This window comes from Arvicola amphibius, chromosome 10 (assembly GCF_903992535.2).
Source record: "Arvicola amphibius chromosome 10, mArvAmp1.2, whole genome shotgun sequence".
Classification (NCBI taxonomy): domain Eukaryota; kingdom Metazoa; phylum Chordata; class Mammalia; order Rodentia; family Cricetidae; genus Arvicola; species Arvicola amphibius.
In genome coordinates this window covers 63,333,952-63,360,320 of record NC_052056.1, presented here as the reverse complement: position 1 = coordinate 63,360,320, position 26,369 = coordinate 63,333,952, and the positions used below count along the sequence as shown (strand labels likewise).

Here is a 26,369-nt window from a genome sequence, read left to right as displayed (position 1 = left end):
CCCAATATCCTCATTCCCTCTGCCTGCCCCTAACGTTCCATTTGTAGGCACTTCACTGTTCCCACTGCATCTTTAACAAGGGGTGAGCTGAGCGGCAGCAAACAATAATTACAAGCTGCGAACATCTGAAAACTTCCAGGCTTTTTGGTCCAGCAGAAGGCGGCAGGCTATGTAGAGTTGTTTGTAGATTAGGGAGCTAAGCTTCGTCCAGATGATGCCCTGAATTAAGAATTCACAAAGCTAGAAATTGAAGACACATGTAAAGAAACCCGGTTTTCTGATACACATAGAAACGAATTTTTGGCACAGAGAATATAGCCTTAAAACTCAGAGAAATTAAGAAATTTTCTGTGTTTAGGTTAGTTCTACTGTGAAATTAGGAATTACACCATGCCCGCCTAACTCCAAAGGCACGTCTGTAGCAAGAACAATACATCAAAACACCATTTACTTCATCTTTCTTTTTAAATAAGATTTTATTTTTATTTATGTGTAAGAGTGTTTCACCTTCATTTATATGTGCGCACCACATGAAGGCAATACCCAGAGGCCAGAATAGGGTTGAGATTCCTTGGAACTGGGATTAGAGACAGCTGTGACCTGCCATGTCGGTGCCAGGAACCAAATCCAGGTCCTCTATAAAAGGAGCCAGTGCTCTCGGTTGCTGAGTCATCTCTGTAGACCCTACATTTTAAGTAGGCCTCCTGTTTTATTTTAGGTGATGGGACCCAGGAAAGAGTCTAAATACAATTCGGATTAGTTACACCTAATTTTAGCTGAAGAGCTGAGAGACTACATACCTGCTGCGAGCTTCCATGGTTTTGTTTCCCTGGAAAGATCTTTAGTATAAATGTCTTCTCTAACAGCTTATGTGCCCTTAGCCAAGGATGGGTCATCTAGAGCCATGCTGCGCCCTAGAGCCGTGCTGTACCCTAGAGCGGTGCTGTGCACCCTAGAGCTGTGCTGTGTACCCTACAGCCATGCTGTGCCCTAGATTCATGCAATATCCTTAGGGTGTGAGCAGTTCCACAGTCACCTTCAGAATTAGGTAATATAATTATAATATATAATATAATTAGGTTGGGATGTGATCTACTTTTTCCCATTTCTGTTATGTTTATGCAATGAAAATATCTGTCATGGTTTGCCTTCCCAGAACTGGATTCTTCCTAATGGTATATGGAACAGTATAATCTGGCAAGGATCACAGGATCTCAACAGAACACAGCACTGAAGTCTGGCAACAATATCAAAAACTTATTCTCGTCTCTCAGTGACAAAGAACTGAGCTGGAAGAAGATCATAGAATACATTTAATATAAATATGTATGCAAACACTATAAACCCAGGAATGTTTCCTTTGAGTGGATCCTGGTCCTGATCCCATGATGCCAGGGGCAACAAGTAGGCAGCATGCTCCCTATGGCACCAGAAGCCTGACTCTCTGGGGGATGTGAAGCTATGAAGGACAGGAATGAAGACGCTCATGTGGTGCTAGCTTTGTGATCTACTCCATCTTACCAGCCCAACAGTTAGCTGTCCATCCTTCACCTTCTTCCCCGTGTGCAGCTTCTTAAAGAGCTCCAGAAGTTCCTGCTTTGACACCAGCTGGCTACAATTGTTCATTTGCTCGTTTTCTGTTTTTTTCCTGTTCTGAGCCTCAGAATCGACAGGACAGTGTTCTTTCCAGTCCTGAGCACAGCTCTCCTCGTCTTCCTCCTCCTCCTCAGGGCTGCTGTCTTCTGAGCACGTCTGCCAGTCCTCCTCCTCCTCCCGACAGTCCTCATACTCACTGTCATCCTCGTCACTTGCGGACTCCTCACCAAGCGAGAGCCAATCTCTGCGTGGAAGTTCATTCTCATCTGAACTGGAATTTTCAGACTCTGTTCTATTGGCTTCTTCAGCAACACTGTTTTCTTGGTCCTGATAAAATAACAATCACAAACCTTCAGACCTGTGTAAGTGCACTTGTCACTCAGGGGACCAGTTACACAAGAAGAACAGGAAATATGCTGGAGACAGGCACAAGGTTCACAGGGGCACAGCACAGCAATCTGCCCATGTGAGCACACAGGCGGATGGGCTATCAGCAGAGAGGCAGACCTTCGCTCCTCAGACAAGGGATTGGTCAGCTCCCCCACTGGTTGCTCTGTTTCTGCTGTGCTATGACTGCGTTTTTGCATATAAAGCAAGACTATACCACTGAGCTATACTCCAACCTTGCTTTGCTTTTATAATTGTTTGAACAATTCAAAAAGTACTACGGAGCAGACGCTTGTGTATTAAACCCTGGAATAGCAAAATTTCATTTTAGATTGGCTATTATTACTACTACTACTGCTGCTACTACTAATAGATACAGGGTCTTACTATGTAGACCAGGCTGGGCTTGAACCCACCAAGGTTTGCCTGCCTCTGCCCCCAGTGCTGGGATTAAAGGCGTGCGCCCTTAAAGGCAAGTACTTTACTCACTGAGCTTTCTTCCCAGCTCTAGAATCTATCCACATATGTCCTAGTAGACAACACATGGAATAAATATGTTCAATTAGGTTCCATCAATTTTAGTGGTAGTCCCAAGATGCAAGTCCAAAATATAATGTGTATGAGATTATCGGAAGGGAAAAATGTATAGGAAGGAACCAGGCAGAAACAGAATAAATTCTCAGATCAAAGATTAGGGAGCTAACTTAGCTTCAGAAAGGAAGAACTTTCCAAAGTCTTTCATCCAAAGATGAAAAAGGAATATGTTGCATGGTCTTAAGGCTGTTGTCATTGCTAGTGTTAGAGACTGGAGCCTTCTTTCTGCATGCTTGGCAGACACTTTTACGGAGTTACAGCCTTAGCCCAAAACAGTCAGTGGGAGATAACATGACCATCTGACAAGAAGCAGAGGAAGGAATTTCTTCTTTCAGTTGGAGCTTGGAGCTCAGTAAATTATGAGCTCATTTAGGAAAAAGTGTTATATTCACAGAATCTACTTTTTGGCCGGAGGGGGGGGAGACAGGGTCTTCTTGTGTAGTCCTGGCTGTCACGGGACTCTCCGTAGATCAGGATAATTTCAAACTCAGAGAGATACTTCTGACTATGCTGGGACTGAAGGTGTTCTCTACAATGCCCAGCCTGCAGAGCACCTACATAACCATCAAAAAGTCAAAAGATGACTGATAGAGATAAAAGAAGGGGAATATTACTTCTAAATGTCTTCTAAATATCAAAGATCCTATGACTAATTTCTAAAGCTGTTTTAGTAAAATCTGGATTAAAGGTAAAAGAAATAGCATAACATATCTTAATTCAAGTTGAGTTTGTCTTAAAACCAAACTCAGACCCTGATAAACCATGACAAGCTACCACATCCTTTAGCTGTACAGTGTATACTGAGAAGTTTCTCTTAAGATAAGCAAATACAAAACCACTATGAAACTTCTTTACAGTTCCACAAGTGACACTGGGCATCTCCAATTATCCAAAACCACAAAGTATCGGTATGATTTGATTAAAGATTCTAAGTATTTTCTATAGTCTGTCCTACAAACACAGCACTGGGGGAGGGAACTCCCCATATAAAAGTAACTCTTACAAACTGCCAATATAAACAAAGCACATTAATCAAATCAAAGTAATTCCTTAAATCCACCTTGAGAAAGGCCCCCAGTCCCTGTTACCTTAGAGTGAAGGGTTTCTCCCAAAGCTGACCAGAAAATAACTTTCACACCTTCTTTTTCAAAGTGTGAGGCCCAGGCAAGGCGCTGTTCAGCAGTCAGCAAGTCTGCCTTGTTTATCAGGATAACATTCTCCTTAGCGGTATCTATCTCCTTCACATAACATTCCTGTAAAGACAAAGGCATTTTCAGTCTGTTCAAACAAGTGAGACTAACACTGGGTTAATTACACTGGAGATTCCCCATTCACGTTTTTATGACCTCCCCTACTTTAAATTACTCTCTATTTTGGGTTTTCTTTTTTTAATTTATTTATTTTTAATTAAAAATTTCCACCTCCTCCCCTCCTCCCATTTTCCTCCCCCTCCCCCCTCTATTTTGGGTTTTTAAGACAGGGTTTCTCTGTGTAGCCCCAGCTGCCCTAGAACTTGCTCTGGAGGCAGGCTGGCCTTGAACTCACAGAGATCCACCTGCCTCTTGCTCCCAAGTGCTGGGATTGAAGGCGTGCAACACTGCTACCAACACCGGGCTTAAATCACTTTCCTTAACAAATTATTTATTATCGTGTGTGCACAATGTGTGTGTACATGCACACATATGACACAGCATATATGTGGAGGTCAGAGGAGAACTAGGAGTCAGTTCTATTGGTCCCACTTTACACGGTTTCAAAAGGGGTCAAACTTAGGTCATCAGGTTTGTGTAGCAAGTGCTGATGAAACCTGCTGAGCCACCTTAAAGGAGGTCCTTAGAAATCACTTTCTAACTTAAATATTAGAAATTTTGATACATTCTACTAATTGATCCTTTTTGTGAGCTCTGAAAAGAACTTTAAAAGAATCATTACGATTTCTGTTACTCATGAGTTTAGAGAAACCACTACAGTTGTTCTAATGAAAATATGCACATCACATATGAAAGGCATTTCATGGGTTCATGCATCACATCATTTTAAGTGATCCTTATGCCTTAGTACTACTTTGTATTTTATAAGCTTAGTTCACTTGTAAGATAGCATAGGTGTAACAATATGTGAAAAGAAAGTACTTAATGTGATGCATTAAAAAGTGATTGGAATATCTTTAAAAGAAAGCAATATGCCATCCTGACTGCTGTCTCCTGAAAACAAGTAACCAGCAAATGACTAGCAATAAAGTACCTTCCAGCCCAGCAGCTACAACACACAGGCAAACCTCTGCTCTCTACAGAGGAAAACAAGTGCTGGAGCAGACCTCTGACCTCGCACAGAGAAGACAGAAGGCTTGCTCAGTTATTGCTGTGAGGAAATCTTTCCTTTCTTTACTGTTCCAAGGATCTAAGTCAAACTTTACTTACCAAATCCTCACATCTAAACAGGAGTGGGTTTCGAGCATCTACTATCTGGACCACAATATCACTGAGGGGAAAAGTGAGACAATCTAGTTACTGTAAAGTAAAAGCGACCACTGACGGACACAGTGCTTAGCACAGAAACTCACAACAGGTTAAAGCACAGAGACTAGGTGTCTGTGGAATACTCAGACATTTCCCATATATCCCATTTCCTTCCCTCAATGTTCAGGGACCCTTGAGGAAGAGGGGACAGAAAGATTGTAAGAGCCAGAAGCTGAGAACCAGGGTGAAGCCGTGTCTTCTAGATACAGCAGGACCAGTACACCATGAACTCGGCAGCATGGCTGCCTGCACAAGACCTGAGCAAGATCAAGCCGGTCACCATTTCTGCTTAGAGTAGGACGGGGGCTGAGGAACTCTTCCTGTAGCCAAGGGACTAATGGCATCTGAAGGCTTCTGGAGGCTCAGTTTTCTTTAGGACCCCACTTTGCTCCAGTGGAGGCCCTCATAACCATGAGTATATAGGAAGCACAAACTGGACTCAGTGGCTTATCAAAAAAATTGCATGTATGACATTCTCAAATTAGAAAAGCATTAAAAAAGGAACCACTGCCATATATTAATGTAATAATAGGAAATACTTTCCATACATTAAGCAGTTGACATACTAATTCCTTAAGGCATATTATTTCCAGTTTTTATAACGTGTATTATAATTATATAATCTGCCCAAAATCAGCTAATAAGCAATGAAGCCAGAATGGTTACCCAGGCAGTCTGGACCAGAGGTCATGCTCTTTAACATTCTACTGTTCTAGATTGGCTTAGAGGACTCGATGACATTTCATTGCTAACCTTCTACTACTTCTTTTAGTAACTCTGGGTCAGATAAGAGCATCCTAACTACTTCAAGGTGAAGTTTACAAAGTATTCAATCTGATCTGAATTCACACTCATCACTTGTTGCCAGCTCCCATTATAAGCCAGTATCGTATTTAAATCCAAGGTTGCCAAAGAGGAGAGCGCATACCTAGTCAGTGATCACCCACAGGTTCGGCAGATATGTTTATACAACTAAGCGTCAGCTTAAGGTACCACAGCGAAGCATGGATGTCGAGTCTACATGTAAGATGTGACAGTAAGACAGCTTTCTCCAGCTGACAGCAAGCCTCTCCAGTTCAGCCAGATGCAGAAGGGACACACAGGCCAGCATGCTGCACACTGCAGCATTTTCCTCCTTAGAACATTTACTTCCTATCTCTCAGAGGCCCCTCCCTTCCTTCAGCCTCTGCGCCTAGGAACATGGTCAGGGCATGTGGCTACCACTGGAAAGAGATTAATTTGCAAATGCAATGCCTCTATAAAGCTCTCACTAAATTCTAATTTGGTCAGCCAACTTTGTTTTTTGAGAAAAAGGTCTTACTCTATAAGCAGAATTCACTATGTTGTGCTTACCTACAACTATGAGATTAAAGGCACGTACTGGCTTAGATTTGCTAATTTTTAACAAACTGTTTTAAACTTCTCTAATTAAGCTCTTTCAGTATCTCCCTCAGGGTGAACCTCACTTTCAAAACCACATTAAGCTAAATGATTGCAAAAAATAAGCCTAAACCACAAGACAAACAAAACACTAGCTCTATCTACCAACACAGAGAGGGATAAACAGCTTCCAATCTCAAGAGGGCACTCCAGGCTAGCCTGCGGGAGGCATTTGGCAGCAGTACAAGAGAAACGCCTCACTGGAACAGAATGTTCTTTGCCCGAGCCTCAGCCACTTTCCTGCATTTCCTCCGTGTTATGTATCAAATCTTTTTTGATAACTGCTGTTGAAATTAAAGAGACAGATGGCTTAGTCAGACTGTTAGCAAACAGGAGACATCTGCCATAGGGAAGACATCAATAAAATATTTCCTATTAATGATGTGGCAGCAGTCACTTCACTAATATTTCTAGATAATTCAGGTCTATTTCTATGTGATACCAACCATACTGTGTGACTAAAACATACTGGTATATTAAGGAATGGGTTGGTAAGATGTCTCAGCTGGTAAAAGTGCTTGTTGTTGTGTGATAAACTGATAACGTTGACCCATATGGTACAGGATAAAACCAATTCTCACAATTCTCTGATTTCCACAAGTGTGCCATGGTAGTCGATGTCTGTCCCCACCACATGCATACTCATAAGTAGTTAAACGTAATGAAAAAATTTAAAAAGGAAATACAGTAATAGTTCAGCAAGTAACACTATACCCAAACTGAACCTCCAATTTTTAACACGTACAGGCTCTCTTGGGAAAACCCAGATGCTAACTTAGGGGCATAAAAAGTAACTACAGTACAACTTGTTAGTCTTGGAGGACTGGATATACATGGTTGCTTTTGCCTCCCCCCCCCCCCGCCCCTTACAACCTACAAGACCCTCATTAAAGAACAAGAATGACAGCCACCAGAAATGTCTAATCAGTGAGAAGTAAGGCTGTTTATGTCATAGTGAAGGAAGAGTTGAGCACAGAATGTAAGGAGCCTGAACAGGTTTTCAGATTGGTTCGGGTTCCAGCTCAGCCACCCAACAGCATTCTTTACTGCGGACAGATAAACCTGAGAGGTCTTCAACTGAGACTCGGGCACGGACCAGATGGGGAAGAGAGGGAATGCACGTGAGAGGAGGGATTAGACAAAGTGCCGTGAAGATGCCTGCTCCACTCTGCCACACCATCCTGGAAATTTTTTTTTTTAAAAAAAGATTTTTCCAGTTTGGTGCAGTGTATGTTTTAAGGTATGTTCTAACAATTTTCTAAATTTCATTGCTATCTGTCATAATGGCTCCCCCTTTGCCTCTAATTACTGGTGAGTCTTCTCTTTCATTGGCAAAGAACTTGTACATCTTTACCATTTTTTTAAAAGAATCAACTCTTTATTTCATTGATTCCATTTCATTAATTTTGGCCCTGACTTTAATTATTTCTTTTCATCTACTGATTTTGGGTTTGGTTTGATCTTGTTTTCTCAACTCTGTGAAGTGTATCTTTAAGCTATTTGATTTTTTTTTCGTCTTTTGAGGTAGGACTTGAAGGTGCCATAGCTATGTTGCACAAGTCTTTAATTCCAGTGTTTGGGAGACCGAGACAGGAAGAGCTCTGTGACTTCAAGTCCAGTATGGTCCACAGCATTGAGCTCCAGGCCAGCCGGGGCTATGCAGAGAAAGACCCTCTCTCAAAACAAGTAAGCAAAATTTAAGATTTTTAAAGTATGTATTTTATGTGTGTTTATGTAAGTGGGTGTGTTCCACAGAACACATATGAAGGTGAGAAGGACACTTTTGAAACTACTTCTCTCCTTCCCGATTCTATCTTTTGAGCACCAAGATTATAGGCAGGTAGGGCAGTGGTGGTGCACACCTTTAATCTTAGCACTTGGGAGGCAGAGGCAGGCGGATCTCTGTTGAGTTTGAGGATAGCATGGCCTACAAAGTGAATTCCAGGACACCCAAGGCTACATTACATGGAGAAACCCTGTCTCGAAAAAACAAAACCCCCAAAATAAAAACAACAACAACAACAAGATTACAGGCAGTACCATGCTGTGGTGGTGTGAGTAAGAACAGCCCCCACAGGCTCATGGACTTGAGTGCGTGGCTATCAGGGAGTGGCGCCACTTTAGAAGGGCTAGGCTGTGGTCTTGTTAGAGTGAGTGGCCTAGTTGGAGGAAGTGTCACTGTGGGTTGGCTTTGGCTTTTCTAAAGCCCAAGCCAATCCTGGTGTCTCTCCTGGATGCATGTGAGTCTAGATGTAGAACTATCAGCTATTTCTCTAGCTGCCTGTGTGCCACCATGTTCCTCACCATGATGATGAACCAAACCAATGAAACTATAAGCAAGCCCCAATTAAATGCTTTCTTTTACAAGAGTTGCCATGGTTATGGTGTCTCCTCACAGCAATAGAACACTGGCTAAGACACCAAGTTCAGTTATATAGTGTTGAGGATCAAAGCCAGGAGTCTGTACACGATAGGCAAGCACTCTTCTCAACAGAAATACAGTCTTAGACCCCTACTCAGTTTTGTTTTGTTTTTTTTTGAGACAGGGTCTCATGCTGTAGCTGTGGTTGACCTGGAGCTCACTGTGTAGACCAGGCTGGTCTTGAATTCATGAACTCAAGATATCCAGCTGCCTCTGCCTCTGCCTCTGGAGAGCTGGGATTAAAGATATTCGAATACCACGTGTTCTCCTTCCCCAATTCCTTAATGTAGGCACTTAGAACTGGCTTTTGCCATAGATTTGGGTATGCTGTGTTTTCATTTTCATTCCTTTTTCCTTTTCTTTCTTTTTTTAACTTTAAGAAACACACAGGTTTCAATTAGTAAAGGTATTTGCCATCAAACCTGAGTACACAGTTTCAATCCTCTAGGTCCCACATGATGGAAGGAGAGAACCAACTTCCTGAAGTTGATCTCTGACCATACATGCATGTGGCACACATGCACAATATAATAAATGTAAAAAAATACAACAAAAAACCCTGACAGGCACTAAGGAAAGATCTTTGAGTATTCCACACAAATATAACTAATTCCCTGCCTAGTTTCTCTACAGAGAGGTTCACCACTAAGCAAACTATATCTAAACAGCTTTGTAATACTTCATTCTTAAATATGAATGGATAAAAAATGCCAGTCATTTCAGGAAGCCTCATACGTAAACAGCAGAAGCCAGGATAAACAGCAAAATAAACTAGGAGGAAAGACAGTCTGAACTACAGGGAAGCCTGTGGACGGTGTTTTCTGTCAAGGCCAACAGTGCAGATCTGTGCCCCCCTCTCTTTGGAAATAAACACACACTCCCCTCAACTGCTGCGGAAGCTCTGAAGGACGCAAGTCCATTCCGCACAGCCAAAGCTCCCCATGGGAAGGGTACAGAATCTCCAAGCTCAGCAGAGCCTAAGACTTAAGAAGAGCTTATGCACACCCGGCCACCAGCAGCAAACCTCTGCCACTGGGAGGTGCAGCGGCTTTAAAAAGCTGAGGCACCACTCGCCCCTTCTCATGGTTTTAATATTTACAAAGCTCTGCTACCATCACTATCTAACTCTTGAAGGTTTAGCTGAGGCACCACTCGCCCCTTCTCATGGTTTTAATATTTACAAAGCTCTGCTACCATCACTATCTAACTCTTGAAGGTTTTCAATATCATAAAAGGAAATGCATTTTTTTACAAGTTAAATTTAAATCTTAATTAAATAAACCTGTTTCTGACTGTTCTTCCTAGGTATATTTTATAAACACAACCCGAATGTCTCTTACTAAATCCTTGAAAGTAATTCAGAAACTCTTTGAGGAAAAACGTATATAAGAAGAGGAGAAATAGAGAATGATAATTCAGGAATTCTCCTTGGTGGCATGTGGAAAGGAATGAGTCTTCCTTCTACCCCAACTCATCAAAAAACAAACAAATGAACAACAATAACAACAAAAAAATTTAAAAAGTCACTTGGGTTGGGTGTGGTGGCGCACGACTTTAATCCCAGCACTCAGGAGGCAGAGGCAGGCAGATCTCTGAAGTTGAGGCTAGCCTGGTCTACAAAATGAGTTCCAGGAGAGCCAGGATTACACCTGTCTCCAAACAAAAATAAAACCACACCTTGGTTGTCCTCAATCCTGAGCAATCACGCCCTCTCCCCTCTCTCTCCAATCACACTGCCCTGGTCTCTCACTAGGTGCCACGTGCTGAGCTTAAGGCCTGCATTTCACTCCTCCACACATCCCTGGAGCTAGGCCGTGGAGCTTGGCCGAGCAGTCTCCCTCACAGCACACACTTCTGAAGCTGCACTTTTTGGTGCCTGTTTTCCATATTACCAGGAGGAACTCAACACATATTTGCTGAAGTAACCACAGGTGCTCCAGAATTCACCTCATTACAAACATTTATTATTTACTTATTTTAAGACTTATTTTATGTGTGCTGCTTTGAAGGCCAGGAGAGGGTGCTGGCTCCACTGGAATTGGAGTTAGAGACAGTTGTGAGCTGCCATGTGGTGCTCGGAACTGAACCCAGGTCTTCTGTAAGTCCAACAAGTGCTCCTAAGTGTTGAACCATCTTGCCAGCACTATTACTATTCTTACACACTTGTCAAATGTACTCATCCAATAACTGTACACACCCACCTCACCTGGCACTAAAGAATGATCTTAGGATCTTACACACCTAGGTAAGTATTCTAAAACTCAATTACTTCCTCAGACCTAAAAAAGTCACTACAATTTAAATGAAATATAATATTTTATTTTCAGTTTTGTTGTTGTTGTTGTTTGGTTTTTCGAGACAGGGTTTCTCTGTAGCTTTGGAGCCTGTTCTGGATCTAGGTCTTATAGACCAGGCCTGCCTCTGCCTCTTGAGTGCTGAGATTAAAGGCATGCACCATCATTGCCCAGCTTTCAGGTTTCTTTTAAAAAAAAAGACGTGTGTGTTAAACTGTGTGTATGTGTCTATGTGAGTGTATGCAGGTGCCCGTTGAGGCCAGACTCCTGGAACTGGAGTTACAAGTAGTTGTGAGTGATCTAATGTGAGTGTTAGGAACCAAACCTTAAGCAGCAAGAGCTTCTAACTGCTCAGTTATCACTCCAGCCCTATATTTTCAGTTTTTAAACTTTTTAAATTTATATTTTTATTTTCTATATGCATTGGTGTTTTGCCATGGGTATCAGGTCCCCTGGAACTGGAGCTGGAGCTACAATAATATAGGTGCTGGAAATTGAACCCAGATCCTCTGGAAGAGCAGTCAGCATTCTTAACCACTGAGCCATCTCTCTAGGCCCCAGTTTTTTTTTTAATATTTATTTATTTATTATGTATACAATATTCTGTCTGTGTGTATGTCTGCAGGCCAGAGAGGGCACCAGACCCCATTACAGATGGTTGTGAACCACCATGTGGTTGCTGGGAATTGAACTTTGGAAGAGCAGGCAATGCTCTTAACTCTGAGCCATCTCTCCAGCCAGCCCTAGGCCCCAGTTTTTAATGTTTTAAAATGAATTTCTCTGAAAATTCCATCCATGCATATAATGCATTCTGATCATGTTCTCTCTCCTTCTCTTAGCTCCACCCCAGCCTATAAACACTTCTCTTTCCTAGATTTAGGCTTTTGGTTTAGTTTTGTGATTGTTTATAGTTTAGCCAGGGCCACTGTCTGGTTTTCATAGTTCTCAACAGCCCATTGTGTAACTTAATCTCGCTCCTGCTGGATCCGGAGCCAGGAGCACATGTCAACACTGGGCTCAGTCACATCACTGTGATGTCTTCATTAAACACGGAAAACATTACTCACCTTCTCTCAATGACCCTCCAGAGCTGGCGCCAGAAGTCCAAGTTTCGTTCAAAGGGAGTCAATATCAACTTTTGTTCCTCTTCTAGCCTGGCTTTAGAATAAGAAGGTCACATCTCTATCTGATCATAATAGTTTTAAAGAATTATAAACACTCAAATTCATTACATTAAAAAGACACATATACAAATACTGCAAATATTATGCTGTTTATGATACTGGGGATTACACCTAAGGTCTGCACATGCCAACCAAGTGCTCCACCACTCAGCCACACCCCAGCCCTCCTTTTACTTTTTTTTTGTAGCCTAGGAAGGGCCTGGGATTGCAGGCCTACACCAGGCTCTGTCCAATCATTTTAATGTATTTATTTTTAAGTCAATACAAGAATTCCACCAAATCCAAATTATATCCTTATACCGCAAAAGGTTCTCGCCCACAACTCTCACGGAAGAATGCTCAGAGGACCCCTAAGAGGGCCCAGACAGATGGCTCAGGAGTTAAGAGCACCAGCTGCTCCTGCAGAACATGCGCATGGCAGCTCACAGCTGCCAGTTCCAGGGGATCGGATGCCCTCTTCTGACCTCTGCTGGCAATGTATGCACTTGGTGCATACACACACTCAGGCAAACACAAACACATAAAATAATAAGAAAAGACTAGGAATGGAGCAGAATAACCACTAAGTACCTTTGTGCACAGCTGCCCCTGCACCCAGCAATGCTGTCTATATACACACCAAAATCCACTTGTAATAGACACTACCACCCTTTCCCCACCCAAAAGTGCATTTTATTTATTTATTTTGTGTGCATGTTTAGAGGTCAACAGACAACTTGAGGGAGTTGATTCTTTCCTTCCACCATATGGGTCCTGAGAACTGAACTCAGATCATCAAGCTTGGCATATGCTTCTACCTGCTGAGTTATCTCACTAGCCCCAATATTTCCCTTTTAAAAGAATCAAAATTTCAGGAGGCAAATGGCAATGCAAGCTAAAATGCCCACACCCAGGGTTTCCAGGCAAATCTTCAGAGTCCAATGCTCACCGAACAAGCTGGCGTCTCCATTTTAGGAAGTTATCTTTCTCTGCCTGTTTCAGTTCTTCTGGGCTAGTTTTTCTGTCCCAATTTGGTCTGAAATAATCACAGAAAGGAAGAAATTTTATATATAATACCAAAATAAAAAGAGAATTTAGATATAAATGGCAGTTAAGAAGGAAGCAGGGAAATTATGAACAACTAAGAACATATTCAGTTATGTCTTCTTTTTTTAAAAAAATAAATTATTTTATGTGTATGATTGTTTTTGCCTGCATGTATGTCTGTGCGCCGTGTGTGTGCCTGGTGCCGTGCTTGAGGGGGCTAGAAGAGGGTATCACATGCCCCAGAACTGGAATTATAGAAAGCTGTGGGCTGCCATATGGGTGCTGGGAATTGAGTCTGGTCCTTTAGAAGAACAGTCAGCTCATAACCACTGAGCCATCTCTGCAGGCCCATTCTATGTCAACTTTTTTCAGGGGACGGGGGTGTTGAGACAGGGTTTCTCTCTGTAGCTCTGGCTGTCCTGGAACTCACTCTGTAGATCAGGCTGGCCTCAAACTAGGAGAGCTGCCTGTCTCTGCCTCCCAAGTGCTAGGATGAAAGGCGTGAGCCACCACTACCTAGCCCATCCTATGTCTTCTAATGATCTAAACTCTTGTTCAACTTACCTCCTCGGTATACACAAGAACTGTCTGTTTTCTTCATGGAGTTTCTTAATTCTCTGGCTCTCCTCAAAAGACAGCAGTCCAGTTCTAGCCTCAGGGAGCACAAACTTGATATTAAGCTTCTCTGTTCGCAGAAAAGAAAAGCGTTTTAGTTAAGACACAGCTCAGAGGCTGAGGGTGCACCTCAGTTGCTGCAGTGCCTGCCTAGTGGATGACGGGGAGGAGTGGTACACATTTGTGATTCCAGCACTTGTGAGTGGGGGCAGGAGGACCAGTTCAGGAATTCAAACTGAGTTTGAGGCTAGTCTGGGATACATGAGATTCTGACTCAAAATCCAAAAAAGGTAATTTAAAATACTGAATGCTGATCATTTTGATACTTGAATACTAACCACTCCCTAAAACAGAACTTAAGCTTTCTTAGGTTAATTTCTAAATTAATACACAGATAACTTTACAAGAAAAAGAGATCTTTACTACCTCACTAAAACTCCCCAAAAGCTGACTTCTTTGGGTACTATAAGAGTCTATGTAGTGAACGGACTTCATGGAAATAGAACAGTAACAATGGGAAAGGGTTATAAAGATTCAGTATAACAGTTTCCCCGTTTTACCTATGCAGAATAGTTTTAAGCTAACAGGAGTAGAGGCAAAGATTTAGCAAAAGATATTGCATTAGAACAAACAAACTACTATGGCTGTAATTTATACAAGATACATATTAATGGTCACCATTAGTGACTATATCACATAAAAAAAAAACCCAACAAAGCAGGAGATCCCGTGTGAACTACTAATAGAGAGATGCATGCTCTAGGGCTCTAACATGTGGGCTGCTCACCACTCAGCCAACACCTGACTCCATGAGAAGAGAACCTGAGAAGGCAGCCACGCTTCCTCCTGAAGTGGCAAGCGAAGTCTCTATTTCAAAGCTAACATCTTCAACAACAATGCCCTTCACTTGAGCAAGGACTGCAGCAAACCAAGGACCTCTCAAACCATCACAGCAACACTAAGATCCTGCAGTCCTGTAGCCTAAACTACCGATAACCCACTAGACTCTCAGTATCAACCACTCCTCATACCTGCTGCTTCTGTGGTGTTAGCTTCTCCGTCTAATGGTGACTGCCCACTGCACCCCTATTTAGCCCCTTGATTCCTGCCTTTCTCCCAGCCTGCTATGCATCATTGAAAGGTAATTTTTTCAGTGATTAACTGGAAGTACTTACTGTACATCCATCCTTATTCCACTGTACCCTAAACTCTACTTACCTGTTTTTGTTTCTATGTGTCACGAGATGTGTACTGCTACAGGAAATGGCACCATAAAATGGTGACCTGGCATGGCAATGGTTAGGCTGAGACCCCAGCCTTCTTATGGAAGAAAGGAGGAACTCGTTCTAGCTCTTGGTTAACCTTCCTCAGTCCCTAAGTGGCAACTATTCTGCCCTTCCCTTTCCTGAGGACAGCCTTGTCATCAGCCTCAGGAAGAGAGAATGGAAGCTGAGAGATGTGTACCATGGCTCCACATGTCCCCAGATGTCCCACCTTCAATCCCTTTGTCCCACCCCAGAGGAAATTGTGCTCCTTCCCTGGCAGGAACTGACCTTTCCAGCTGTTTCCAACCTCACTCTAGTCTCACCTTCCCCCAGTCTAAAAACCGTCCCACCCCCTTAGTCACCTGTTTTAATTTTAACCACACAATTGCAAAGGAAGCTCTCCCTGGAAACCTTCCCTCTGACCCACCTCCTACCTTCTCTCTGCCACTCCAAGTCCTGGAATTCAATCCCTTGAATTAAACATGTAGTTTTCATAGTCACTTTTTCTAAAATTCACACGCATACACCGGTTGGTCACATACGCCTTACACTTTTATTCATGGGGGTGGGGAGTATGGTATACAGGTAGAGGTCAGAAGACGGCTTGATGGAGGGTTTCTCCTTCTACATGTGGGTCCTGGGGACCTAACACACAGTGTGAGGGTTGACAGGAGTGCTTCATCCACTTTATCCACATCTGCAGCCTGCTCAGGCATTTTGAATGGGCCCACACTAAACACACTGCCCTACAACTTAGTCTTTCCGTCTGACAGTAGGCCTTGGAGATCCTTCATGTTAACACCTGGAGTTAATCTGTTCAACTGCTGCTCAACAGTTCAGCCTGTCCACACCAGAGCAGTGGTCTCCCTGCTGATAGAGCATTCAGCTCCACACTTTCCCAGTCAGTTGCAACACTTTCTATGCTTTTGTTACAAATGGAAATTCTTTGGTCTCGACCTCACTTGCTGAATCAGAGGTTCCAGAGGAAGAGCCAGGAGTGTGTTTATGAACAAGGTCTCTGAGTAATTGCTGCCTAGGAACACAAGAAGAACCCCTCAGAGCATTTGGGGAGAAGCAGCATGCTAGTTCACAGAGAAGAACCACTCAGCATTCACAGAGAAGCGACACACTTCCAGCTCCTAACTCATCCTGCAAACCCAATAATCTTCTTTTTAGAGGGACAGGGTCTCACTGTGTAGCACTGGCTGTCCTGCACTCACTATGAAGACAATCTGGTCCAACTCAGAGAGATCCACTTTCCTAACTGGAATTAAAAAGTGTGTGCTGTTTTCAACCCATATAACATAATCTATGATTCTTTCATTCTCATTCTTTCTCGCACACCCACCTAAAACCACAATAAAATGGTCTAGCAAAAGGTACTAAGAGCCTTTTAAAAATTCAGCTTTATGGAGGTACTTTATGGAAGTACTCTACAACAAATGGGCACAGGGAACCGTTTCCTACGCATAACCCCAGCTACACAGACATTAAGGGCAACATTGAATAAATGGGACCTCCTGAAGTTGAGCAGCTTCTGTAAAGCAAAGGACATTGTCACTAAGACACAAAGGCAGCCTACTGACTGGGAAAAGATCTTCACCAACCCTGCAACTGACAAAGGTCTGATCTCTAAAATATATAAGGAACTCAAGAGACTAGACGGTAAAATGCCAATTAACCCAATTAAAAAATGGGGCGCTGAACTGAACAGAGAATTCTCAACAGAAGAAGTTCGAATGGCCAAAAGACACTTAAGGTCATGCTCAACCTCCCTAGCTATCAGGGAAATGCAAATCAAAACAACTTTGAGATATCATCTTACACCTGTCAGATTGGCTAAAATCCAAAACACCAATAATAACCTTTGCTGGAGAGGTTGTGGGGTAAGGGGTACACTCATCCATTGCTGGTGGGAATGCACACTTGTGCAACCACTTTGGAAAGCAGTGTGGCGGTTTCTCAGGAAATTCGGGATCAACCTACCCCAGGACCCAGCAATTCCACTATTGGGAATCTACCCAAGAGATGCCCAATCATACAACAAAAGCATATGCTCATCTATGTTCATAGCAGCATTATTTGTAATAGCCAGATCCTGGAAACAACCTAGATGCCCTTCAGTGGAAGAATGGATGAAGAAACTGTGGAATATAGACATGCTAGAATACTACTCAGCGGTAAAAAACAATGACATCTTGAATTTTGCAGGCAAATGGATGGAAATAGAAAGCACTATTCTGAGTGAGGTAACCCAGACCCAAAAAGATGAACATGGGATGTACTCACTCATAATCGGTTTCTAGCCATAATTAAAGGACATCGAGCCTATAAATTTGGGATCCTTGAGAAGATAATAAGAAGGTGAACTCCCAAAAAAAGATATAGTAATCCTCCTGGATATTGGAAGTAGACACGATCGCCAGGCAAAATTGGGAACTTGAGGGTTGGGCGAGACTGGGCCAAGGGAAGATGGGGAGAGAAAAATGTGAAGGGGAGAACGGGGGGAGCTCGGAGGAATGGGGTGCTTGGGATATAGGAAGGGTGGATATGGGAGCAGGGAAGCATATATCTTAATTTAAGGAGCTACCTGAGGGTTGTCAAGAGACTTGACCCTAGAGGGGTTCCCAGGTTTCCAGGGAGACGCCCCCAGTTAGTTCCTTGGGCAGCTGAGGAGAGGGAGCCTGAAAAGGCCAGTTCCTATAGCCATACTGATGAATTTCTTGCATATCACCATAGAACCTCCACCTGACGATAGATGAAGAAAATGACAGAGCCCCACATTGGAGCACCGGACTGAGCTCCCAAGGTCCTGATGAGGAGCAGAAGGAGGGAGAACATGAGAAAGAAAGTCAGGACCGTGAGGGAACCTCCAGCTGGCGACAGATGGGGAAGGTGACTGAGCCCCACATTGGAGCACTGGACTGAGCTCCCAAGGTCCTGATGAGGAGCAGAAGGAGCGAGAACATGAGGGAGAAAGTCAGGAACGTGAGGCGTGCGTTCACTCATGGAGACGGTGGGACAGAACTAAAGGGAGATCACCAACTCCAGTTGGAATGGGACTGATGGATCATGCGACCAAACCCGTCTCTCTGAATGTGGCCAACAGCGGGGGCTGAGTGAGAAGCAAAGGACATTGGCGCTGGGCTCTGATTCTTCTGCATGGACGGGCTCTGTGGGAGCCTTCTCAGCTTGGTCGATCACCTTCCTGGACCTGGGGGGAGTTGGGAGGACCTTGGACTTAGCATAGAGTGGGGAACCCTGATGGCTCCTTGGCCTTGAGAGGGAGGGAGGGGAGGTATGGGTGGAGGGAAGGGGAGGGAAGGGGGAGAAGGAGGGGAGGGAAGGGGGAGGAGGAGCGGAGGGAGGGGGGAGGAGGAGGGAAGGAGATGGAAATTTTTAAATATAAAAAAAAATAAACCATGAGAAAAAAAAATTCAGCTTTATGGAGGTAATCCACATTCAAACAGAATTCTCAAAGAGAAATGTTTGTCCATTAGCAGGTATTTCCCATTCTCTATTCTGTCTCTGTAAATATGCCTATTCTGGACTTTTCATATAAGTAGAATCCTATGTTTTTAGTCTTTCCTGGTGCTGATCACTGAACTCAGGACTTTGCACATGCTTGGCAAGTGCGCTACCACTGAATCATACCCCAGTTCAGAATGTTTTAAAAGGTCCTGAGTGGTACAGTCCACATCAGAACTTCCCCTTTTCACGGTCAAATAATTCTCAACTGTATATATGTGCCACATCTTGTTTATCTAATCATTAGCTAATGGAGATCAGGGTGCTTTCATTTTGCTTTTTAATGGCAAATGATACAACTAAGAATATCCGTCCAAGTATTTTTGCAGACATGATTTTGGTTGTCTTGGGTATATATCCAATAGGGAAGCTGCTGGATCACATGGCAATTTCATTTTGAGAAACTGCCTACATGGCTTTGAAAGGAACTGCACTATCTGGCAAACGAAGGATGAGTTCGGATTTCTCCACAGCCTCACCAACAGCTGTCTAACAGTCTTTGTGATGTCATCGACAGCAGAGGGTGAGGGAACTGTGACAGGGAAAGCCCAATAGTTTACTTTCAGCTCCTTGCTCTTTGCCAGCTTTGTCCAGCAGGCCTGGCTCATTCTTGCAAACATTCCCATCCATATTCCTTCCTCCAGTATCTGATTCGCTTCTTTATTTGTCTAAGACATGTCTCTGAATTCATCTTTCTTCCTTAAAACCACCAGTCAACTTTTAGAACACTGAAGTCTTGTACAACAATTATGGAAAACAGAAAAAAGGTTCCTCAAAAAGTTAAATATAGGGCCAAGGTGGCACATGCTTATAATCCCAGCACTTAGGATGGTGAGACAGGAGGATCACCAAGCTTGGGATAAGACTGGGTTACACAGCAAGCTCAAGGCTGGCTTGTACTATAGTGAGAACCATATCTTCATGTAAAAAAAAATAAGTAAAAGAAATAAGTAAGGGCTGAGATGGCCATGCACAGATCTGGTGCAGATATACATGCAGTAAAACATCCAGACACCTCTCCCTCCACACATACACACACACACACACACACACACACACACACACACACACACACACACACACACACACACTCCACACAGGAGGCTATGTAGAGGGTCTATAAAATGCTATGACATTTTATATAAGGGAATTAAGAACCTGTGTAATGGGGTTGGGATGGGGTGAGTATGCTGTAACTATTTCTACAGGTTTTGAGGGACAATTGATTGATTGTACTAAGGAACAAACTGTATACATGTACAAAAGAGGATTTCTCAGCCTTAACGGACAGAAAATATCGACATGTGTAATAATGTGGATGAGCATTGCACTAATGGAAATAAGCCAGGCAAAGAGCAACAGTGACCTCACAAGAATGTATAACTGAAAAGGTGGAGCATGTAGAAGCAGGAGTGGATGGTGTTATGGGGAAGTAAAGGAGGAAGATCATCAGAGTGCAAATGAATGAGGCAGAAGGAGCTCCAGACAGTCATGGCCAGCATGGAGACCTCACCTAGGAACAGTGTATTGTCCACCTGAAACCTTACCACACACAAAAGAACCGTGTGTAGTGATGGATCTGTCAGTCAGCCTAAAAGCCACCACCTATACACTGTGTGTGAATATTAGGACACATTGTGCACCACAACTGTATGAAGTTAGGAGGCAGGGAACATGACTACCACCCCCTCCAAAAATACAAAAACCCCCAAATCAAAACAAACCCTGCCCACCCCCCGCCAACAAAACACAATAGAAAACGACATCTGAAACCATGTTATTACTTAAAACACCTATAAAGGAACCCTTCACTATCCCTCCCCCTTTTAAAGACAAGGTCTCACAACACAGCCCTGGATAATCTGGAATTCAGTACATAGAACAGGCTAGCCTCAAACTCAGTGACATTCTTCTGCATTCTGGGGTGAAAGGCACGTGGTGAAACTTCTATCCTCCCTGGAATCTGGCCTTTGCCCACCCGCTGGTGTCTGTGCTCATTACCGCTTGTCCCTGGCCAGCAGCACCAAACCCTAACACTTTCTGAACAGAGCGGACTGCTGTTTCACAGCGTGTCTGGATGCTCTCGTTACCTGTTCTGATTTCTGTTTGAAGATAGGATTTTGCTATGTAGCCCAAGCTGGGAATTTACTATTTGTAGCCCAGGCTGGCCTCAAACGTAGGCCTCTTGCATTAGCTCGCCCAAGTGCTGGGATTACAGGTGTGTACTACTGTGAATGGCTATCTCCTGTCCTATTACATACTTATCAATCTTCTGTCAGATAGAAGCCATCATGAGCTCCATCTTTTATGGCCCACTGTTTTCTATAGACTTCTTTCAAAATGTATAACAGAACATTTTAAAGAAATAAATTTATCTTTTAACACTATTCTGAGTAGCCAGGTCAATGTTTGAGAGTAGCTGGTGCTAAATCAAGGCATTTTGAACAAATGACTTGCTAAGCAGCCTGCCGTTCATAACAGTAAGAGAAATAACTTACAATACTATTCATCAGTTACTCTTCTAAGCGCTTAGAACACGAACACACACACAGACACACACACACACACACCCCACACACACGGCAGGGAGTATGTACAAGGTGCCTGACAGCAGCAAGGATATGTTTTGCGCTTGATATGACGATGTACAATCTGAAGGGCTTCCGCTCTGTTTTTGAGAGTCTTATGGCATAACCTTGTTTGACCTGATATTCATAGAGATCCACTTGCCTCCGCCTCCAGAGTTCTGGGATTAAAGGCATGTGCCACCACACCTGACATCTGAAGTGTCTTTAGGGCTGAACTTAAAAACCAGTGTGGACTTTGCCTTTCACACATGGAACTTGCCCACCACGCTTTTGGATCAAGGAAAGCCCGCTCATATGAAGGGAGCAAGACGGCAGTGACCAGTGTCGCAGGCACCAGGTAATGAGCCACTCACCAGCTACGAACTCAGTCCCTGCGAGCTCTGCAGTGGCGAGGAAGTCGTCAAGGGAGCTCTGTTCCGTCACCGACTGAAGATTGAGACGGCCCCAGTCATAGCCATCGTTGAGTTCACTCGTGTGCAGCTACAAATGAAACACGGCATAGACTGAAGCAGTTCTCCTCTGCTCTTGGCATCTGAACAGCTCTAAACTTTCCCGGTACTGGTCTGTGTCCTGGCGTGCTTTGACTCTTCTAGAATGTACACTACGAATAACGAACACTAGGTAGGCTGGGCCAGACCTCAGTAGGACACTTGCCCTTTGCTGTCAGTGACGTTGCTATCCAGCAATGCAAAACCCCAGATCAAATATTTAAACGAACACTTCCTTACCTCAGGAAGGGCACTTCCCTGACACCATTCAATTTCATCTCCAACTCCTTGGAAGTGAATTTTATTACATCTTCATTTTACTATTTAGGAAACTGAGGTTTAAGTAGGTAAAATATTTGCCTACAGTAGAGGTAGAACTAGAATCCTGACTATCTTGACTCTGCCAGCCAGTCGCAAAAAGTTTCCATAGGGACTTATGAGAAGGATTTTAAACCGAGCATCGTGGTGCATGCTGTCATCACAGGAGCGGGAGATACAGAGACCACAGGTCTAAGTGCCATCCTGAATTGTGTAGAGATTTACTCCCCACTTCTCCTTAGTCTCCTCCACCCCTAAACCCCCAAGGGCTGGAAGACTGGATTGGCTGGGATGACCATTAAAAAGATCTAGGTGCAAACGATGAAGCTGATTTTCTCATACAACCCAGAGTTTGCTAACTACCATCCTGTTAAATGCTTAAACACAGGTGCAAACAGTTAAATAAAAAAGAAATAAGATCAAAAGCTTAGAATTTAGAAAAGTCAGGATACAGATTAGAATTTTCTTTTTTTAAACATTTAGATTCAACCACCCCACAACTCCCCAAAGGGTACTACACTAAAAAGTCACCACAAGGTCAGTTAAATGACCACTAATCAATGTCCACACTTGAATACTGAGAAGCATGTGTGTATTCCTCAGACTGATGATTGTTTGAAAAGTGGGAGAGTGTGACAGACATGCGGTCAAATTAGCACCGGGGACAAACAAATTCAGCACAAGATGTTAACGAAAACTCAGAATTTTTTCAAATATTCTGGAGAATAAAAGTGACGACTAGAACAATAAACAAAAATCAACCACCTCATTCATTCATTTATTTATTTAAAAGACAGTAGTCATGGTGGGCCTTAAACTCATTATGTCGATCAGGCTGGCCTTAAATTCAGAGATCTGCCTATCTCTGCTTCCTGAGTGCTGGGAATAAAGTAATCTCTATACTTCATTTACTTTTTAAGGCTCCCACTACGCTCTTCCCCAAGCTCCTAGAGACAATGTTAACTCCGTGAGCTAAACCCCAAGAAGGAAACAGAAGAGAAAGCTGGGATAGAACTTATCAAACACAGGCAAACATTCCGACGTGAAAGGCTGTACACGTTTTCATTCCCACGTCATCACACGCTAGTCCCTCTGTGCCCTGCGCCTTGCTGGGACCCGCTTCGAAATCCTGCTCAGGCGTGACTCTGCTCTAACTTTTGTAGCGTGGGGGCTTCCAGAACGAGACGGAAAGGATACGGATAGTAAGGATTTTCTTACCCAGGAGTCAGTATGACGGTGGCTGCGGTTTCGCTGAGTCTGATGCCGGATAAGTACCCGGCCCAGAGACCCGCTACCCTGCGCTCTCCTCCGGCCCATAACAACTCAATAGCGCTACCTCCTCACGGCGCGTGAGGTTTCCGGTATCCCCGGCTCGATATCAGGAAGTGACGTATGAGCGAGTCCAAGTAGCTCTGGTCCGAAGCTGAGCTGGCGGAGTGGAAAGACTTTTAGACTTGTTTCAGAATGATTTGGGTAGATATCGAGCTTGAAAATGTTATAGAGAAGAAGTGTTAAAGTTGCTCTGGGGACTTTCTTATTCAATTTTGGCTGGGCCGACCTACTTAAGAGAATGGTACATTCCAGACTTGTACGTCAGTGTTTAAAGTTCGGTGGGAAACTGGGACAACTGGAAACTATGGCCGCTCCGGTTCACAGGACGGACTCCACCTTCCCTGCTGCTGCTTTCCTCTGGAGGAGGAAGGGACGCGGGTGTAGAGTGCCTCTGTGACTCTAGGTGGCAGGAGGTTCCTGTTGCTGCTTTTTCGCCCAGCAATTAAATTAGTTTTTGTTTTCCTAACATTCTATAGCTGTGAAGCGGGGAGAAAAGTTCCTGCCTCCGTGCGATTTTTGAAATCATCATTTGAAAACCATTTCCAGAACTTGAAAGATGAGAACGAAAGCCGACAGCATCCTGCTTTTTGAAAAGCAAATATATTTACCCGTTTCAGGGAGAGTTGTACCAATATTTTCCTATCATTAAAATTAAAGTGAAAATAGTGAGGTGGGTCTACTAATAGATATTTAATGGCCTTCATCAGTCGTCAGCTTTCCTTATAATGTGAATATAAAACGTCGGTTAAAACCAGGCATAGTGACACACAGCATTTGGGAGGCTGAGAAGAAACCCTGTCTCCAACTACTACTGTCCCCGTCCCCCCGCACCCCCCCCCCCCAGCCCATCAATTTATCGCTACGAGCACGCAGGACTCCCTCATTGCTAGGGAGACCACTACAGCGTGCTGCTCCGACAGGTATTTGCACTGGCTATAGATCAAAGGTATGCAGTGTCACGTATCAAACCAAGTCTTGTTACTTTTCCATACATTATTGAGAGGACTTTGGGGTTAGCATGTATTATAGAAGTCATAGGATCAAGATAATGCATTGTGTTAACTTGCTTGATTGAGCTATGTCTAACATTAAAATATGACTATTTGTCAGTTGAAATAATTAAGAAAAATCCTAAGAATGAAGAAGCCTAGTACTTTTCCAACTTTAATGAACATAAAAATCTCCTTAACAGGTTGACTGATTGATAAGCGCTGGGTCAGGGTCTCCGATTCTAACTAGTTTCCAGAAAACAAGGATGCGAAAGGCTCACAGACCACACTTTTTTTTTCTTTTTTTGGTTTTTCGAGACAGGGTTTCTCTGCAGCTTTTTAGAACCCGTCCTGGAACTAGCTCTTGTAGACCAGGCTGGCCTCGAACTCACAGAGATCCGCCTTCCTCTGCCTCCTGAGTGCTGGGATTAAAGGTGTGTGCCACCACCGCCCGGCTCCAGACCACACTTTAAGTAGCAAGAGCAGCCCATTCCTTTCTGGTGCCGATGAAGTCACTTCAGTGAACTAACGAGAGGTCATTCACAGCAAGTTAGCAGCCGGCAGAATTGGGGCCACACCACTCGCCCACTTCTGACTCTTTGTCACCTCCTTTGTGTGCTGTATCTCCACTGGACAGTCCTTAACTGGAGTGAACTTTGGGGAGCTGACAAATCCAGCAGTGGTTTGGAAGGCACTGGGAAAGGCAGCGCTAACACATCAGAGAAGGAACGCTTTTCTCTGAGAAGAACGTGAGTTCTCTATTCCCATCTTAGAAGCATGACTGTAAAATCTCTGAACACAATCTCCATCAAGAAGGTAGGGAGAAGACACCTGGATAGAATTAGTGAGAGCTTCTGGCATTGTTAAAGATCACCCTAACTCAGGGAAATGAAAAGGATTATACACGTTAATAAAGGCAACAATAATAGACAGTGTAGAGAAATGGTCATCTCATTCCTAGAGTTCAGCCAGTAACTCAATGCTTCACCTTAGTTTCCTTTTCCAGAGCTTTCGAAAAAGCGAACACTCTTGGTTTTTTGTTTGTTTGTTTAAGACAGATTCACGCTTCATAATCTAGGTTAGCCTCAAACTCAGATCTTCCTGCTTCTGCCTCCCAGGTGATTGGAATGATAGGCACTCACCACTGTGCCAGCCGCTTTGGGTTTCTAACGACACTCTTAGATTTTTGGTTGTGAACCTAGGTTTTTAACGGCTGAACTATCTCTCCAGTCCTAATACCACCCTTTTAAGGGCTCTAAAATACCTTGAGAGAATAAGCCAAAGTAAAAATTTAATCAAGATTTGTTGGGGGAATGTCCACATTGTAAGATTAATTAGCAGCAACTATTCTAAACTGATGAACAATAAGGTGCAGTTTTTTCTAGGAACCCCACACCCTACAACACAATACTCAGAAATGCAAGTCTCAGTTCTCTTGTCTGGTTAATAGAAAGAAGAATTGTCATCATGCCTTTAATGTGGTGCATGCCTGCATGCCTTTAATCCCAGCATTTGGTAGGCAGAGAGAGAGAGGGAGGGAGGGAGGGAGGGGGAGAGAGAGAGAGAGAGAGAGAGAGAGAGAGAGAGAGAGAGAGAGAGAGAGAGAGAGAGCAATCTCAATGAGTTCAAGGACAGCCTAGTTCGCATGGAGAATACCAGGCCAGCCAGGACTATTGCATTGTGAGACCCTGTATCAGAACAAAACAAACAGAATGGTGGCTATAATTTTTGTCCCTCAAATGTAACAAATGAAATAATTCTGCAAGATAATTATCCAGTAGTTT

The 26,369-nt window shown here is 43.4% G+C and overlaps 1 protein-coding gene across 1 annotated transcript in view; it reads right to left on the bottom strand.

Moving 5' to 3' along the window:
• Lsg1 (large 60S subunit nuclear export GTPase 1) overlaps positions 1-23,619 on the bottom strand; it is a 30,688-nt gene extending 7,069 nt beyond the window's left edge. The window contains exons 1-8 of the mRNA XM_038346010.1: positions 23,483-23,619; positions 21,812-21,938; positions 14,027-14,147; positions 13,365-13,451; positions 12,320-12,406; positions 4,998-5,058; positions 3,666-3,830; positions 1,522-1,923 (exon numbers count right to left, since the gene is read on the bottom strand). Coding sequence (XP_038201938.1) covers positions 1,522-1,923; positions 3,666-3,830; positions 4,998-5,058; positions 12,320-12,406; positions 13,365-13,451; positions 14,027-14,147; positions 21,812-21,938; positions 23,483-23,581 — 1,149 coding nt within the window. The 5' untranslated portion in view covers positions 23,582-23,619. The remainder of the gene's footprint in view (positions 1-1,521; positions 1,924-3,665; positions 3,831-4,997; positions 5,059-12,319; positions 12,407-13,364; positions 13,452-14,026; positions 14,148-21,811; positions 21,939-23,482) is intronic.
• Between the last annotated feature and the right edge of the window lie 2,750 nt (positions 23,620-26,369).